Raw genomic sequence first — 18,385 nt, 5'->3', positions numbered from 1 at the left:
AATAAATTGTTAGAGAGGAGTGACACACCTGAAGTGATACTTTCAAAGGCCTTAAATTATTTAGGATTCAAATCTGCTCATAAATATTTGGCTTTTGTTAACATTTGTTTCTGTGTTAAAAATGGAAGTCAGCAGCTCTGGCAAGAACAACTCTCTCGCTGATGAGCGGGGGGAAACGGGGCGTCCGTGCTTTCCAAGACATCCCTCTCTCCTGCATCATCACTCCAAATTCAGCGGTCATCTATAGGCCTCAGAGTTTCTCTATTTGGGAAAGTGAAATCCAAACTCCACAGGCTCAGAAAGGTCTAGAAGCCCCACTGCTGAGCTCATAGGTCCAAATCTCTCTCTTTTTAAAACCGGTATAAAGGGAGAAACTCTTGAAACAGTCAAAAGGAGGAGAAAACAGAGTAAGCAATTTCCACATAGATACTCTTTTCATTAAATTTTTTATTAAATCTATTTTAATATTCAATATTATAACATATGAAATGCAAGAAGAAGAGGGACAGAGCCCTGCAGATATATTGGGAAGGAGGAAAATCTCATTTAGAACACTGGAAAACTTATTTGATGTCAAAGAGCACTGGATCAGGCTTTTGTGAGCCACACCTAAGGGCAAGGCAAAGGGAAAGAATATATTTGCTCTACTTATAATGTGTCTGACATGAGATCCTTAATTGCTGGAATAAACAGGCATAAAAAATAGACTGCTGATATAAATGGAATTATATCACTTTATAACTGATGAAGACTTTATATGTGTTTCCCAATACTTATTATCAATTGAACTAGGTGTTGTAAATCGATTTGATACTGTCAATTAGATTGTTTGGTAGGAAAAAAAAATAATATGAAAATTTCATATTCTTCCAAACATCAACTCAATTCAGATCAATTCAGCAAAACTTATAAATACTAAACATATTTGTAAAGCAAGTAGAAGCTAATGAAAAGACCAAAATAATCAAAAAGTTTCCCAATGTAATAAGAAGCATTTGATTTCCTTTTTCCTTGAATACTTTGTTTTCCAGGCTGGAGGTTTTCTTCACTGTGTTCTCATGACGGCCTCACACTGTTCCTTTATCTCCATCAAGGCTTGCATCAGGCTGTGGTCTGCCCCATGGGTCACCTTCATAATATTATAGGCCTTGAGGAGAGAAGAGAAGGGGACACGTTAGTCATTGCGCAGACCGTTTGAAGGGGTGGGTCACTGCAGTGGGGCAGGGATGTAAGTACTGGTCCTCCAGGGGTTGGCAGCTGGGAATCTGAATGCATGGCATAATAGAAATAGCAGTGGGGTATCCCAAAGTGTATAATGATTGCCCCTGGCAAAGGAGGAGGCACCGACACATTATTCTTAGGTGTTAAAGCCCACTAACATGTTGAACAGATGGATTTTTGGAATAGTAGGGAAAGATACTTCTGCACTGAGGCATGAAGGCCATTTTAAGATTGGTCAAATACAACATGCAGAGTTTTGATACATTCTTGAAAAGATGACTATAACGTTCATGATGTTAGTAGCCTCAAAGTCCTGCAAATAGAAATGGATCAATGCTTAACCAATGGAAGAAAGTGCCTTAAATGTATCAAGAAAAACTATGCACAGCATCAAACTAGTAAATCCATTAACAGTTAATGCATGCACAGGAATGGTTCTTTGCTGGTTTTTCCAGGGATTATTTTCTCTGTGTGTTGGTCGTATATTGCTAGGTCAATTTACACTTGCTGATATTGACTTTAGTGTTGCTGATTCCCTGTCACAGATATGTCTGAAATACTCTTTTCCCAGCTCATATTTAGATCATAACTCTATGACAGTTCTGCTTCTTCCATCTATTAAATTTCTCCTGCAAGAAGAGAGGTACCAGATAGAAACGGACTCAGCGCTTCTGAAGAAAGAAGAAGGGAGCTAAAGGTGTTCTGGTAGGAAAAAGAAGACATCAGAGATTTTTCCTCATCGCAAATTGAGGAATTGTCAAAAATTAAATGGAGCCTGTGTTTCACTGAGTTCCTGGTCCAATCAGCTGCTAACATTCAGCTAGATCAGCTATTGGATTGCAGAAAAAGAATCTTTTTGGAAAGTGTTGAGTAAGAGGTCTCATTTAAATTGGAAAGATAAACCCCAAAATAAATATATTCTTTGGTGGAATGAATGAATGAAAGACTACTTCCAAATTCTATAGACTGGCAGGCATATGGAAATTCTAGCATAGTTTATTTTTGTTTCAAATTAGCTAATTTTTAAAAGAAGAGGAAGGCAGCAAAAGAATGAAAGAACAAGTTGAGATAGCAGTCAAAACAAAACAGAGTGCCAGGAGCTCTAAAAAGAGTCAAATATGTTCTGAGCTACCAAATAGAGCTACTGAAGAGTCAAATATGTAGAGCTACAATGCTCTACAACTAAATGATAAAACACTTAAACAGAACAATGGACATTTCCTCACCATTAGAAATTCTTCAAAACTGTGAAATAAATTCAGAAATCCTTAATTTTTGAATTTTTCTATTTTAGCAGAAATACAAAGCTGGTCATGTTTTTGCAAAATATTTGCAAGTAAGTTTAAATTATATTATCTGAAAAGACTACCTAAATTGTTCTTAGTGTTCTGCTTTTCCTAATTTAACACAATGGGGAAATGTTGTAAAGAATAGATCACAAAAATATTTCAATGCAGAATGTGAAGTTTTAAGCTGTACAAAAGCTTTATTTTTTTTTTTTAATGAAAAAGTAGTGTTAAAAACAAGAATAAGAGCCAGTCCTTACCTGGCAGAGACTGGGATGGGAGATGGATGAACACTTGTATAGAATAGGAATCCTTGGATGGTGCAGAGCAGGAGAGCTGCAGGTGGGATCCCATGTGTGTTGCATTGCAGCAAGATGTAGCTGCACCCAAGCAAACTAGGAAGGGACAGGACCACCCTAGAGCAAAGTGGCCAGGTAAATTGGCCACACATCCCGACATGTGTGGTGCACAGTGTTTGCATGCCATGGCCAAGAAAGCTGATGGGTTTATTGTGAATGACACATGCTAAGAGTTGTGCATCTGGATGCATCCAAGTCACAGTCCTGGGGCAGTCAGCCTTGATCTTCAGCCCACCTACGGGACAGAGGTCAGGCTAGTAGTGATGGACCTGGACAACTCGATGCACAGCCAGAGATGTCCATATGGATATGCCTCTCTTAATAGGCAAAAAGTCTTAATATCAAACCCAGTCTTGAGATAACACTACCATTGCTGACTTCTCTCTCATCTCCAACATTTCCTTTCCATTTGCACAGCAGGGAAGATAAATGCACCCAGTCTTCAGCCATTTGTCTCCTTCAGGGAGAAAATAATTCTCATGCAATCTACTGTCTCATGCTGCAATACAAGTCAGAGCCAGCTGTACCAAAGTTAGAATAGCAGTGGCTTTTGTAATCCCCAAATTAAGCTGGCATTAACCTATGTAACTGTTTTTGCAAAGGTCAGTGCAATGTTGGGGATAATTTCACCTCCAATGCAAGGAATTGTTTTACTGGGCAGAAGCAGGAATATGCAGGCTCTCTGAACACTCCCCTGCTCTCCTAAATCTCACAGCTAACCTGCAGAGTCCAGACTGAGCAGAGGCTTGTCGTCTGTGTGGTCTTCCTCTCAGCTAAAAGAACAAATCTAATTACGAAAAACTCTAGTAATTGCAAGACAGGAACACAGGCCACAGTGTCATCAACCACACACTGTCTCCCTGAAGAATAAAAAACCCATTAGATTAGTGGTATGGCTGTTGCTCCATGAATGCAAATGAAATGCAGCGCAGTCGTTGCGCCTGACTTGCATGGGGATGGGATGGGCTGCCCATCACCACAGCTGTGGGGAACTGTGTGCCGATGCAGGACGGCACTGCTCCGTCACAGGGAAAGCAGAAAGCAAAAGGCCACGTGCCAAATTAGCACGAAGCAAAATGACATTTCATAGGGAGTATCTGTGTTTTTGCATCTCTCTTGATTGAAGGGGACACTTGTTAAAGCAGGCGCAGGAAAACCAAAATCACAGTTACTATCAACTACAGCCGGCAAACAATTCGGCATTTGAAGCAAACACCTAGAGAAAGAGGATTTCTTTAATGTTGCTGTGAATTCTGAGAGGGATTTTACCCCAATTCCTGTGCTTTCCACCTCCACACCAGGGACTACAGCAAGAAGGAAAGAGATACTGTATTTATTGCAGGCCTTCATGAGAGAAAACAGCGCATGCCCATCAGCTCATGGGAGGACAAAGGTCCTCCTGCAACTGTGCCAGACAAGTGCAGGGTCTGCAGAGGAAGCTGGCCAGTCAGTGTCATACGTGTGTGCATCCTCCTGCCACCATCCCCACTGGCCATCGCTCAGTAGCTGCACACCGCTGCCCTTCTTGGGAAGGCACCACCATCATTGCCACCGCAGCCCAGAGGATGGAGCAGAAGCTGAGACAACGTGATGGAGCAGAAGTTGAGACAATGTGCTGCAGCACTCATTGGCTTTCTCCAAGGAAATGATGCTCAGAAATGAAGTCCTCTCCTTGAACCCAAGTCTTCCCCTCTGCACCCTGCCTGTTCTCCTAAACCAAGTCCAAGTCCACTCAGGTTATGGGCAACCAAAGAGGTGAGTGTACAGTCCTGCGAAGGTAACAAATGACACCTAACAAATATTTATGCTAATGAGTGTACCTCAGGGCAAATCTATACACTTGCTAGGGGCTCCCGTGAGCTCCTGAGGTGCAGACCCATCCTGGGTTCCTGTAAGAGTGCTGCTCCCCGGTCGAGAAGCTTTTCCCTTCACAAGACAGCTTGTTGCAACTTTTATTATTGCTGCTTTTTACAGTCATTCCAGGCTCTTTAAATTAGATTTGTCAGAATGGGCTCCAGCTCCGGTCTTTTGCTGACAAGCGTTTTCCTGCCCTATAATTCCATTTGCCCTCCCATCATTGCATCTTTCACATATATATGTATATAAATTTAAAAATAATATGTTGGTTGTACAATAAACCAAGGGCTACCTTCAGGTTTTATTTCAGAAGTGGAGTACTCGCTCTCCATAACACTTGTATTTCCAGAACCTGGCAAATTAGATTCTGCGAGGCCTAATATACTTTTAGTGGGTGATTTCATTTTAACGGGTAACATAAAGCCTTCCACATTACTTAAGCCTTCTTTGGGGGTGCAGGGCAGAGAGCTAAACCCAGAGGGCATCAAGAGTAAGGTGGCTATGATAGCAATTCATTTTCAGGTGGCACCGAAAGCAGCAGTAAGGGCTGGGCTGCAGAGCTGTGTATGAAGATCTACTGGTCTTAACAGACTGCGCATCTGATGCGGAGAGGCTGTCAACCCCCAGCAGCTCCGAGGCTGTGCCTGATTAAGCAGGATTTATATGAGTGAGGTGAATTTCACTCAGATCTCAATTCTTCTGCACCTTACACATCCTTCTCCTTAATGCCGCGCTGAAATTAGTCTGACGAGGGCTCCAACGGGGTGCTATTCAGTGTCAGAGTGTATTAAGAAGAGTAATGAAGCAGAGAAGGTAATCGAGTTTCTGCTCTGAGCATGTGGCATGCTCTGTTGACACATCTAATCACAAAGGGCCAAACTCTGTTCTCATATAACTCTAGGACATTATCTGAGTTATATTAGGAATCACATCCTTTACTCGCAACAAACTGGGAATTATATCTTGCTCTAATTTGTTCCAGTGTAGACAGCAATGAACGGAATCAGCTTCAGACTTTATCCAAAGAAACGTTGTGTCCTGTGCTTGCAAGTTCCACGAAGAAACAGGATGACAAGGTTTTCCTCCTCTCAGCTCTGCTCCCAAAGAGCGGGAGTTCAGTCTCTCCCTGTCTCACACATGTGGGTGAAAAGGGGGAGGCTGAACAGGGAATAGGCAAAACCACAACAGGATTAGTTTGTAAATGGTTCAGCATCCCAGCTGTAGAACACTTACTGTGTCCTTGTGGAGCACTCATGGCTTGGGGACCACAGTTAGTGATACACTGAGGTATGGCACAGAAGAGTAAGCAGCACCTGAGCCTGCCTTTTCAGAGAAAGGGGAGATCACAGCGTGGAAAAAGGTTTCTGTGCTAGGCATTGCTCAGTTTTCAAAGGATAGTACAGTAGCAATCTGGCTCACAATGGACAACTTTTTCACTAAAAACATACAAAACCCCATCACAACTTCCACCACATCTGATGAGCAGCGTTCAGATGTCTCTAGGTGAATTCACTCCAGTTTAATTTAATGCAGCATCAAATTAGAAATGCAATTAGAAGAATGCCTGTTGATATATTGTGGCAGTACGAATGAAAATATAAGCTCCTCTGACTGGGGTCTCACTCCACCTGCTAAAATAGAAAGTCTGAATGTTTGGAAATTATAAATATTATGGGGGAAAGAGCAGAACAAATTACCTGGCACATGACAGATATATGACTTACTTCTGAGTACTGCCTGGAAAATAGAATTGATTACTCTTCCATCTGCTTTTTAATGATCAGAATTGGCCACAATTTAAGTTAAATATATCAAGTGAAGATTTAAGCTACCAAGACTTAGTAAGACTGTCATCATATTAAATACTAATTTATTATTTCAACATGTGGAAATTATCAGTTATTCAGCTTGCATAATTAGTCATATATTAAAACCAAATACATATGGGGGTTGAAAAAAGTAAGTACAAAACACTAAGTTATCTATAGAATCCTGGCTGATCCTAACTTTCTAGGAGATCCAGGCAGGAGTGAAAACCACTCCTCCCTCACCCCCAGTGCAGACATCCATCTCCTTCTATCCCAAGCAGCTGCCCCAACTCTTTCCTGTAAGACTAGCATTTCATATAGCATAGACGTTAAGCAGAGGACATACAGCCAACTTCTGCACTTCTTTCCAACATTTGGGCCAGCACTGGGGCCCTGTCCTGCCCAGCAGCAAGAGGCAAGTAGCTGGGCCAGGTGGCTTTCTGCAGCACCCAGCAAAGGCAGTGAGGAGGCTGTGTCAGGCCCTGGAGGTGGGCCAAGAGATGAGGGGGGGAAGCACATGGACCATGTATTCTCTTCAGGCCAAGTTGACGTCAGGACAATCAATAATACAAGGGTAAGACCTCTTTAAAGGGAACTGGAGGCAGCACATCTTCCGGGGGAGAAAAAACACCCTAGCAGTGATTGAGGGCTTGAGATGGGAAGCGTGTGAGAGCTTATGCCCTGAGGACACGTTGCACATGGAAGGGGATTCTTCAATATATTTAAGATGATACTAACAGCAATATAATGGCAGGACAAACAAAAGCCTGGAGTAGGAGGAAATTAATATAAAAGTCAGCCCAGGGACAAGAGGGATGGCTTAAAGCTGAAGTATAACTAGCAAAGCACCAGTTGCAAAACCAGATCAAAGAAGAGAAAGATGATGAATGATGAAGAAACAGGAGGGACCAAGAAGCATGCCTGTTGATTTGGTGTGGCTCACAATAAAAAAAAAAAAAAAAAAATAGATACCAAAACAAAACACCACACACACCAGCGCTGAGGATGTGGGCTAAAATAATCTCATTTTGGTATCGGGAATGCATGATATGTGGACCACAATCCTGGCCTAGCTGACACTCAGGGAAAATCAGGGAGGGAAATGGGAGGACTTTATTTTCAGCTAAGTCCCTAGTATTTGAAGCTCCTGGTGTGGCAGGTTGGTAGGCTGGTAGCAGGGGCTGCTTGAGGACTATTCTGCTATCCAGAATCACTAGAGGACAGCAATCTTCATCTGTGCTCTCTTGTTCTGCTTTGGGTGGCTCCAAAAAAAAAAAAAAAAAAAAAAAAAAAAAAGCTTTAAAGGCAAAGTTCTTCCATCTGAAATCACAGATCTCTGATAGGAGTAAGGAGGGAAACTGCAGCTCTGCTCCTCTTCTAGTACTTTCAGTGCTCCCAGATTCACTTTGCTGTGGTAAGAGGGAGAGAATGAGGCACTGAGATATTTTTCTCTCTTTGGATCTAATAGCAATTTTTCATCCAGGCACCTCTGAGCTATCAAACTGTAATTAGCAGCGACTGACACTGGAGGAAATCAGTGGCTGAAACACTGAGCGACAGTGACCCATCACCACACTCGTCTGCAGCCTGAGGAAACACCAGTGATGGAAAAAGCCATGAGGAGTATCCAAAGGTGTGAGGTACAGTCAGAGTGGAAGTGGGGGACACACAGCAGGTTCGGGGGAAGAGAGGGAGTGGGACAGAGAAGAAACAGTTCACAATACTGACCTGTTTCAAGGTCTCCAGCGCTTGAGGAAACATATCCTGACTGTACTGCAGTTTGCCTACTCGCATTAGCTGGACCGCCCTCAGTGGGTGGAAACCAGGATAATACAGTCTGCAGAGAAAAAGGAGGAAAATGTGTCACTGTCAGCTCTCACCTTCATAGCCACTGCCTCTGCAGAGAGCTATTAGGGTGGGACTGCAAAGTCACTGTGAATGTTAATAAGGTACTCAGAGAAAATTAGCTGCACTACTGAGAAGCACGAAATACTGAGGGGAATTAGCAAATTATTACTCTCCATCTCAGAGGAATGCCTTTAACATTATCCTGTTAGAAAGTGACGGGAGTGGGATTATTTAATTCGCTACTGTTGGAGAATACAATAGCATTTACTGTAGTTAGTGTTGCAAACAGAGGTCGTTCACAATCCCAGGTCTCTGCAGAGTTACAATTTTTAAGAAGGAATTTTCAGCAGGGAACCCAGTCCTGGATCCTCCAAGAAAGGGACTACAGGGAAAGCAGGTATGTAGCATCGAGGCCACCATTTCTGAGGGTTTGCTTGCTGGTCCCTGTTGGAGAAAGAACTGGTGCTGCACGTTAAAGTAAACATCTCAGACTTGGCTTGTGCATCTAGACAAGGTATCTGCTACTGTGAGGATATAGTCCTATTCTTACTCAACTAATTTCACAGAAGCAGAGGTTTTCCATCAGTCTCACTGGAGAGAATAAAAACAGAACTATGCCCTCTTTTTCTTTTTCTTTTTTTCCCCAGGAAGTAGGTGGAGAGTAATGTCATCATTAATTCCTCTCAAGATGTTCTTGAAACGTCCATGCTTTCATGGTGGCCAGTCCTGCCAACCCTTGGCTCACAACACTTGGATTCCACCCCAGCCCTGTGAGCTAGATGTGGAGAGTGCAGCATCTCAGAAGAGCAACCTCGGGGCTGCAGAAAGTTGTTGATGGGACTTGCCTGGAACTGGCCAGCAGGAAACATGAGGTAAAGGGACACATTTGGAAATTAAGTTGCTTGCAAAAGATCTTAGATCTTTTTGACTAACTACACAAATGAAAGAATAAAAGCCTCAAGCACAACTCACTAAAGACAAACTTCCTATTTGATCAAATAGCATTTTATTTCCTCAAGCACACCAGCAGTGTGCTTGAGGAGTGTCTAAAAAAATACAAAATTTGTCACAACTGCAGGAAGAAGAGCCAATAAGCTTCCCAAAATCTACTCTGCATGAGTAGGATTAAATGCATGCTAAGACATTAAATTCTTGATCTGCCAAAGCCTTTCATGAAGCAGCAGAAACCAACTCCTCAATGAGAACAATCTATCCTGAATTGCCACAAGCACCCCCCTGTTCAGACCCCTTGTGGGCTGCAGTTCAAAAAGTCTGGAAAGCCAGCAGACAAGAGAGAAGAAAAATTATAGCACTTATTCGGTCCAAACTGTCTACTCAGAAACTTCAAGGATCCCGTTAAACAAACACCGGAAAATTATCAGTAGGCTTACTTTTAGATTTTGTTTCTGGTTATTACATCAATTAACATAGTGCTATCTGCTACTAGTTAAATAGGGAGAAAATGCAATTAAGTCAGAGATTTTGGTGTGAATTAGTGAAGAGTAATAGAAATTGCAGCACTAACATGGCACAAATGGGAGTAGTGCGCATGTGCACAACTTTGTAAAAATTGCAAAAAAATGATGCCTATATGATTGCATACTTCTGCACTCATCTGTGACTGCTGCAAAGGAAGGAGTAAAAGGGTCATTCCCTCTCCTCTGGGCCACCAAACTGCCAGGATGTCTGGGGCAAGGATCATGACCACAGGAGAAGGATCCAGGGAGGCAAGGACTTTTGTGTGAGTTGGTAACTCATCTTTGCAGTCCCCACTAGACTGCTGTATCCTGACAGCTCTGATTCTTTTTCCACTGCTCCTTCACAGCCTCTTCACATCTCCTTCATTCCACACCTTTGCCTTTCATCCTGTCAACCATCTTTTTAATGCCTCTCCTTTTCCTCTCCCTCCTGAGTAACCAGCCCCCCCCAAAATACCAACACAAACGGAGAACTTGGGTCCTGCCTCGCCTGCAGCCACTGCAGGGATGGGAGCTCATGTGGACAAACCCAAGCTATGCTTTGGTTCAGTTATGTGGCACCTGCTAAACTTCACACAGGTCCGTCAGAATTCAGAATCTGCTCCTCCATGCAAACAGGTTTCTTTCTGAAATGTATGTAGACCATACACTCACCTGTAAAGATTTAGGACTGTGGTATATGCAATACCAGAAAAATCAGGCAGCAATTTAGCAGTGTCGGGTACTTGGCCCAGACTATCAGCCATAAACTAAAGCACATGAAAATTTAAGATGAGGACACAGAAGGAGTAAGTGTGAAACAAAGAGCCCTGTGCTCATAAATATTTACAAATCTGTTTTGCTGAGCTGATTTATGCTCTGATCTTATGCATGTACATAGTTACATTTTGCAAGCCTTAAAATTGACATTGGAAACAACTGTTTATTATCATACTCTAGAATAAATCTATTAAATTATTGGAACACCTTTTGCGGAAGCACATCCATTGAGTAAGTTAATTAGAGAAATCCAGGCAGCTTGCAGCTCTTCTAGGAGATGTGTAACTGGGAAAAGTGCTGCTGGCTTCTTCCAGGCATCCCTAGGATTCAGTATTATGAAAAACTGGCATGGCAGAAAGAACTAAGAAGCAGTGTCAGGTACTTGTGACCCAATTTATTATCCCCACATATTGCTCTGAACAAACCAAAGTGGATAAATTTAAGAATACGGAAGACATTTACCAGACAAGGAACTGATACCTAAAGACTTTCAACAAGAGACTAAGACAACTATAGAGAAATACATGCTGTAAAACGCGTTACAGCTTGGGAAGAGTAGGATTTCAATCTGAAAAGGATTTTATGAGATTTGCCAAGGCCTGAGGGACAGGAAGGGGAAGAGTAACATACTGAAAGCTGAAATAAAGATTGTTCTGTGGAGTGATGTTTCCTGGCCCTTGGCACTGGTCAATGCCCAGTAGTCTACTTGTAAAGAGAGATTAAACAGAATACAACACTAACAAGTAAGGCTACGCTGTAGAGAACTGGAGGAGGCTGTGAAATATCTGTACATTTTGTATCACATCCTCTGCTTATATAAGACAGCACAGCTTTGTTCCTATCTGTGACCAAAAGCATCTATGATGGTCCATCTCTCCAGCCTGCCCTCCTGCCTATGAACTGGTTCCCCCAGCAGGGTGTCATCTGCAAACCTCACAGAAATCCCTTCTGTGGCCTCCTCCAGCTCGTCGGGAAAGACGTTAAACAGGATGAGTCCCAGGACAGACCCCTGCGAAACCCCACTGTTAGTGTTATCCAAACAGGGTACAACCCAACAGCCATGACCCCACACGCTGTAAAGCAACACCTGCTTCTAACACACCATGAGAACAATAGCTCCTATTTGTAACTTAGCCACACGGTTTGCCCTCATTAAACCTCAGAGTAGTCACTGATGAGGGGTTTCCAAGCTCAGGGCCCCTCAGCTCACAGCCCCAGCCCCAGCCGGAACCCGGAAGCCCGCAACAACCAATCAGGCGTGGAGGGGGCGTGGCCAGGAGTCAGGCGGAGATTTAAACGCGGCAAGAGCAGACCCTCAGGCGCTCGGCGAAGCGGCGGCAGCACCGGCGGCGGCGGCGGCAACGGCAACGACAACGACGGCGGCAGCACCGGCAGCGGCGGCGGCGGCGGCAACGGCAACGGCAACGACGAGATCCGAGGTGAGCCCGGGGAGAGGGTTGGATCGCGCTGTACAGAGGGGTTTCCGAGCTCAAGGACCCCCAGCTCACAGCCTCGGCCCCAGCGGGAACCCGGAAGCCCGCAACAACCAGTCAGGCGCGGAAGGGGCGTGGCCAGGAGTCACGCGGAGGTTTAAAGGCGGCAGGAGCAGGCCCTCAGGCGCTCGGCCTCACCACAGCGCAGCGCGCGACAGTTGGGTTCAGGCAGGAGGCGGTGACCGGAGAGGCCCGGCCTCCTCAATAACGAGAGCTGGGCAGTGTGTGCAGCTTCGGGCAGCAAAGAGATCAAACCATGGTTACAATTCGGCCGAAGGCTGTTAAAAAAACTGAGTGTGCCCAAACAGAGGCCCCACACAAAGATGCAGGCACCCAGGCAACAGGCTGCAGTGAGTGCTGGAGCCTGGCACTTACACTGGAAGGCTGTGGAGTCAACACCTGTGTGAGGTGTGAGCAGATCAATGATCTGCTTAGTCTAGTGGCTGAACTGAAGGACGAGGTGGCTGAACTGAAGGAAGAGGTGGAAAGACTAAGGTCTATAAGGGAATGTGAAAGGGAGTTGGATTTGTTGTGCGAGGCTCTGCAGATCCCCTCAGGAGAGGGAGGTGACCCAATGAGCAGAGGGGAATGGACACAGGTGCCCTGTAGGAGAGGCAAGGAAAACCCTTCACAGCCCCCCTCACCCTTCCAGTTGCCCTTGCACAACAAATATGGTGCACTGGAGGTTGAGGGAGAGGCAAATGAGAAAGTAGAAGAAATATTGTCTGGGGAGTTGCCTAAAGCAAACCAGTCCCCCCCTCATATCAGTTCTTGTACCTTAAAAAAAAAAAAGAGGAGGGTAGTTGTTATTGGGGATTCCCTTCTGAAGGGAACAGAGGGCCCCATATGTCGGCCAGATCCTTCCCACAGGGAAGTCTGCTGCCTTGCAGGGGCCCGGGTCAGAGATGTCACGGGCTGCCTAGTCTGGTAAACTCCTCTGATTACTATCCATTACTAGTTATGCAGGTGGGAAATGATGAGGTTGAAACCAGAAGTTTAAAAGCAATCAAAAGGGACTTCAAGGCACTGGGAAAACTAGTTGAGGGATCAGGGGCACAGACAATTTTTTCATCAATACCCTTGGTTGCAGGTTGGAATACTGAAAGGAATAGGAAGTCATGCATGATTAACAAGTGGCTTAGGAAAGCTGAAGGACAGCCTCCAGCCTGCCATTGCACTTGAAGCAAGAAATAACGATAGTATCAGAATGGTCTGTGACAAGTGGCAGGAAGACACACTAGGGTTCAAAGGATGGGGTGATAGCAAGGGCCTCCAACCTGTTGCACTAACGCATGCTGTGAACACTGCATCAAAGGCAAGGTCTTGCAGAACTGGACCAAGAGCCCCTGAGGTAATAGGAGACAGGAAGGCTGCATCAAAAGATGTGTTGCCAGCAGGTCCAGAGAGGTAATTCTTCCACTTTACTCTGCTCTGGTGAGACCTCACCTGGAGTATTGTGTGCAGGTCTGGAGCCCTCAATATAAGAAGGACATGGACCTGATGGAGAGGGTCCAGAGGAGGGCCACAAGGATGATCAGGGGGATGGAGCACCTCTGCTACGAGGACAGGCTGAGGGAGCTGGGGTTGTTCAGCCTGAAGAAGAGGAGGCTCCAGGGAGACTTAATAGTGGCCTTCTAGTACCTGAAGGGAGCCTACAGGAAGGCTGGGGAGAACCTGTTTAGAAAGGCCTACAGTGACAGGACGAGGGGAAATGGCTTCAAGCTGGAGGGGAACAGATTTAGACTGGAGATTAGGAGAGGGTTCTTCACTGTGAGGGTGGTGGAGCACTGGAACAGGTTGCCCAGGGAGGTGGTTGAGGCCCCATCCCTGGAGATAGTCAAGGAGAGGCTCGACGAGGCCCTGGGCAACCTGGTCTAGTTGGGGGTGTCCCTGCTGACTGCGGGGAGGTGGGACTAGATGACCTTTGGAAGTCCCTTCCGACCTGGGCAATTCTATTCTATGGTTCTATGATATACTTTATAAAGAAAAAAATATTTTTCTTCTTTCTATATATTAGCTCTGAATCTCACCAGGCAATCCCTTGTGTTCTCATATAAAGGAAAATGTAAAGAAGACAACCCTTGACAAATTTTAGCCAATGCCTTCTATTTCTTAATACTGTAGTTCCATTAATTCCACTCAATTTATCTCCCATTACTGGGTAAATAATCAGAGCTTTTGTGTTCTCTTGTGAGTTAAAGCCTAGTATTGAAAAAAAAAAAGAGACTATGAAAAATCGCTGCCTCTTCTGATGTCTCATGTTTTAAAACAAAAAGATGCCTACTATTCCCTGTAAAACAATGTGTGGGGTTAACATTTACACTGTTGACTGTTGTCTTCAGCCTGATGTAATTAGAAGCAGGAAGGATTTATAAAACCTGAATAAGGGTTTAAAATGGAAATGTTACAAGGCTCTTTAATATGATGACATGTAAAAAGTGATGCTGTACATTAAATTGGTTTGCAGTACCTTTTAGTGCAAGTAAATATGACAGCATAAAAGGCATAAAGCAGTTTTAGGAGCCCCAGTGACAGAGAATGAATTAAGAGGCTACTGGGCTTCAGGAAAGGTGGTGAGCAGAACACAATGGGGACAGTGTCAGCCTCACACTAGCTACAGCTGGTGGAAATGTTTACCTCAAATACAGCACCCAGTAAGTTCAACCTCCTCTTCTTTCTCTGACTCACTCTTGATTTCTGAACTGCTCGGTACTTGAGTACATTCATTAAAGCTGTTCACTGAACTGCAGCCTAGGAATTATCTGTATGTTGTCCAGTTATTTGTTTTTTCATTATTCAGTGATGTGAGATGGTCATCTAATTCACATGATATTATTTCTATTCCTTGGCTGGGATGATCAATGGGTTCTATACAGAGCAATTATGAGAAACATTTTTAGGAAAAATTTAAGGACAAATTATTATTTGTGGCAAAAAGTACAAAACATTTGGTATCAATCAAAATTACCAGGGAAGGACCAGTTATTTTGCCTCAGGAGCATAAGACAGGTAAACTAGCTGTGCTCATTTAGGAGGTCACAGATCTTAATGTCAAAGGTGCAGCAGCTGTTCAGTCTGATCTCCTACACATAATTTTACCTAGCAATTCCTGCTCCAAACCCAGCAATTTGAGGCTGAAATAGTGCTTAACGAGCAATGTTCTATTTATAGAAAATAACCTTAAGCAGCTTTATACACAATTTGCTCAATATTAGTATTTTTTAGTTAGCATGAGCCCTGTGCAAGAGATTTGCCTGGGATGGAACAAGGTTACAGGGTTATTTTTGGAGGAAATGGGAATGTGTTATCGACACTGGACTAAGTTTTGCTTGCTAAGTATTAGAAGTCTAGTTGGAACTGTAAAATTCATAAAGGCAATATATGTACATCAACCTGGGTATAATCTGTATAATCTTTAGAGGTCCTTGTGAAAGCTTTCCAAAAGAATACTGGCCTGCCTCTCATGTCAATAATGTGTTTTTTCTTGGAATAATAATGGTGTTAACCTGTTATTCTTTCTGGCTTCTCTTTCTCTCTCTTTCTCCCTCTCTTTCTTTGCTTCTCTTAACAACTTCCTATTTATCGCAGATGACCAGATAACTTTAGGTCAGTACCTTACAACTCCCCTTATACCTTCAGCAGCAGCCATGTCATTTTTGGAGTAGCAAGCTAATTTCTTTACCTGTGGCAGGCCTGATACACTCCAGCTCCCCTGAAATATTTATTGTCCATTTTATCTTCCCATCACAGTGTCTCACGGAAACGATCAAAGCATCAATGAGCAGTTTCACGCTGGCATCACTCTTTTCTACTTTTTCCCAGATTTGACCTCTCTCACGTGGACTTTGGGATCAGCTCCTTAGCACTAGCAGGGAGGTCTTCCTAGAGGTAACCGCTAGTGCACATCCCTAAAGCATTACAAAAAAGCTTTACCAGTGATAAAAAGACATTGTTATTAGTAGAAGCTTTATGCTGGAAATTAGCTTACAAACTAAAGCAGGAAAAGTTACTTTCTGTTACTATTACATAAAACTATTATATGCCCCTAAGAGGATTACGCTTCTTCTGGTTTAACCAATAACAGCAGAAAGGCAGCATAATTTTCTGAGCCAGCTGGGGTCTGATATAGTAGAGATGTGTAGACTTAACTCACTTGGAAGTCTCCATATTCTTATAATATATCCCGGCTGTACATCTTTTGCCGTTTAATTTACATGTGTTCTCTATCTGTGTCATTGCTATATTGGCAAAACTCTCAGTATCCCCAATATTGAAATTTTCACCAACAACCACAACTCGTGTATGAGCATCATCATACTAAGCACTAAAAAGCACAGCATGACAGCCTTTGTTCTGTACAGATAAGACATGAAGGCCCAGGCAAATGAAGTGGTTTGTCCAGTGTTAAAAGAGGAAACCTCGGGGAAAGACAAGAGCCTAGATCTCATTGTGACTTTAGGATATTTTTTGGTTCATGCAGAGCCTGGTTCTTGTGTCTGTGCTATCTTATTCATTTGTCTGGCTCTACCAATCCAAATTAAAGTAAATGCAGTTTTATAGGCTTGACAGGCTTGCTGTATTTTGCAAAGGAAATGTAGAGACAGTAACCCTAGTTTAGAAACTTTTGCGTCACATTGCCAATTTGCTTTTCTGATATTTTTTTTTTAATTCTGACCTCATTCACAAAATGTCCTGTTATTTTAGTGAAACAACCGCCCCTGCAAACAGTTCAGGATTTAGATCTGTGAAATTATGGCTCAAAATATTTTTCATTACATCTGCATCTCATACTGTTCCATTACTATTTGTTTCAGTAATTTAAGTGTGATCAAATAAACAACCACACTTAGTGATTGATTCAGTTCTCAAGAAATGTTAGCTATCCATCTCAGAAATCATTTCTCTCTGGCTGCTGATCATTCTGCTGTACTCCTTATGGTGATAATTTATGTCACATTAAAATAGATATTGTTCCAGATTTTGGTTCTGCCAAGATTTGAATGATAACTTTAATAAGATGACCAAGTGGTATAAACTGCAATTTTCATCTTGGCTCTCGATCTGTCTCACTCATCCATTTAAAATGCTGACACTATCTGTTGGAACTGTCCACTTCAAACTTTCTGTTTTCTTCTGGTGTTAAAAGATGTTAAGGAAAGAAAGAATGCTCAATCTGGAATGGAAGTAGGGAAAGATTTTATATAGATTGTCTCTGTCTCCTGGCTGATCTTCAAAACATCTTGTAGCTCTTGGCTTTTTTGTATGAGTTCACCATCTTTACAGCTAAAGATGGTAGGATAGACTGTCACTGCAGATAGGAACATACCATCTTAGTCCTTGCATAACCAGAAGAGCAAGAGATTAAGGTCAACAGTTCAAAGGATTTATAAAAAGATTTTAAAAGCCATACAGAGTATGTTGGGAAAATGCCAGAAAACACAAGGAGTGTAGGAAAGACAGGAAAGGAATAATGGGAAAGCTAGTTAAAGAGAACATGCATGGGAAGAGAAGTAAAATATGGAAGGAAAATGTACACTAGAGACACTGTAATTTGTGACAAAGACTTTGGTGTCACCTTCACCTCCAGTGGTGAAGCTATGACTAGCTGTTGATGTTAAGAAAAACTGCCCACCCTCAGTATCTCATACGTCAGAGAATACACCATCTGCAGACACAAGCAATGCAAGTTTTCTTAAATTGTGAATCTACAGGTTTGCACAATCTCTCCCCTTCAGCCACAGAACCAGAGAGTGACAGGAAAATAAAAAGCACTGCTGGATTCCTTATGCAAGTTGCAGATAACTCTCCTCTGCTATTATTATAGGCAGCGCTACAGGCTGGGGGCAGAGTGGCTGGAGAGCTGCCTGGCAGAAAAGGACCTGGGGGTGTTGGTTGACTGTCGGCTGAACATGAGCCAGCAGTGTGCCCAGGTGGCCAAGAAGGCCAACAGCATCCTGGCCTGTATTAAGAACAGTGTGGCGAGTAGAGCCCGAGAGGTGATCGTCCCCCTGTACTCGGCACTGGTGAGGCCCCACCTCGAGTACTGTGTCCAATTTTGGGCCCCCTACCACAGGAGGGACATTGAGGTGCTGGAGCGGGTCCAGAGAAGGGCAACGAAGCTGGTGAGGGGTCTGGAGCACAAGTCTTACGAGGAGAGGCTGAGGGAGCTGGGGTTGTTCAGTCTGGGGAAGAGGAGACTGAGGGGAGACCTTATCGCTCTGTACAAGTACCTGAAAGGAGGCTGTAGAGAGACGGGGGTCGGTCTCTTCTTCCAAG

At 43.5% G+C, this 18,385-nt stretch overlaps 1 protein-coding gene across 2 annotated transcripts in view; it reads right to left on the bottom strand.

The window, feature by feature from the left end:
- Nucleotides 1-474: 474 nt before the first annotated feature.
- Nucleotides 475-18,385, bottom strand: part of SMYD3 (SET and MYND domain containing 3) — a 395,935-nt gene continuing 378,024 nt past the window's right edge. Inside the window, exons 11-12 of one of the 2 annotated variants that reach the window (XM_014950576.1) lie at nucleotides 8,260-8,368; nucleotides 475-1,147 (exon numbers count right to left, since the gene is read on the bottom strand). In XM_014950576.1, coding sequence (XP_014806062.1) covers nucleotides 1,046-1,147; nucleotides 8,260-8,368 — 211 coding nt within the window. In that variant the 3' untranslated portion in view covers nucleotides 475-1,045. The remainder of the gene's footprint in view (nucleotides 1,148-8,259; nucleotides 8,369-18,385) is intronic. The other variant, XM_014950578.1, reaches the window with a different exon arrangement.

Source organism: Calidris pugnax, unplaced genomic scaffold (genome assembly GCF_001431845.1).
Source record: "Calidris pugnax isolate Ruff unplaced genomic scaffold, ASM143184v1 scaffold24, whole genome shotgun sequence".
Lineage (NCBI taxonomy): Eukaryota > Metazoa > Chordata > Aves > Charadriiformes > Scolopacidae > Calidris > Calidris pugnax.
The sequence above is the reverse complement of the archived record's forward strand: the minus strand, read 5'-3'. Positions and strand labels throughout refer to the sequence as shown.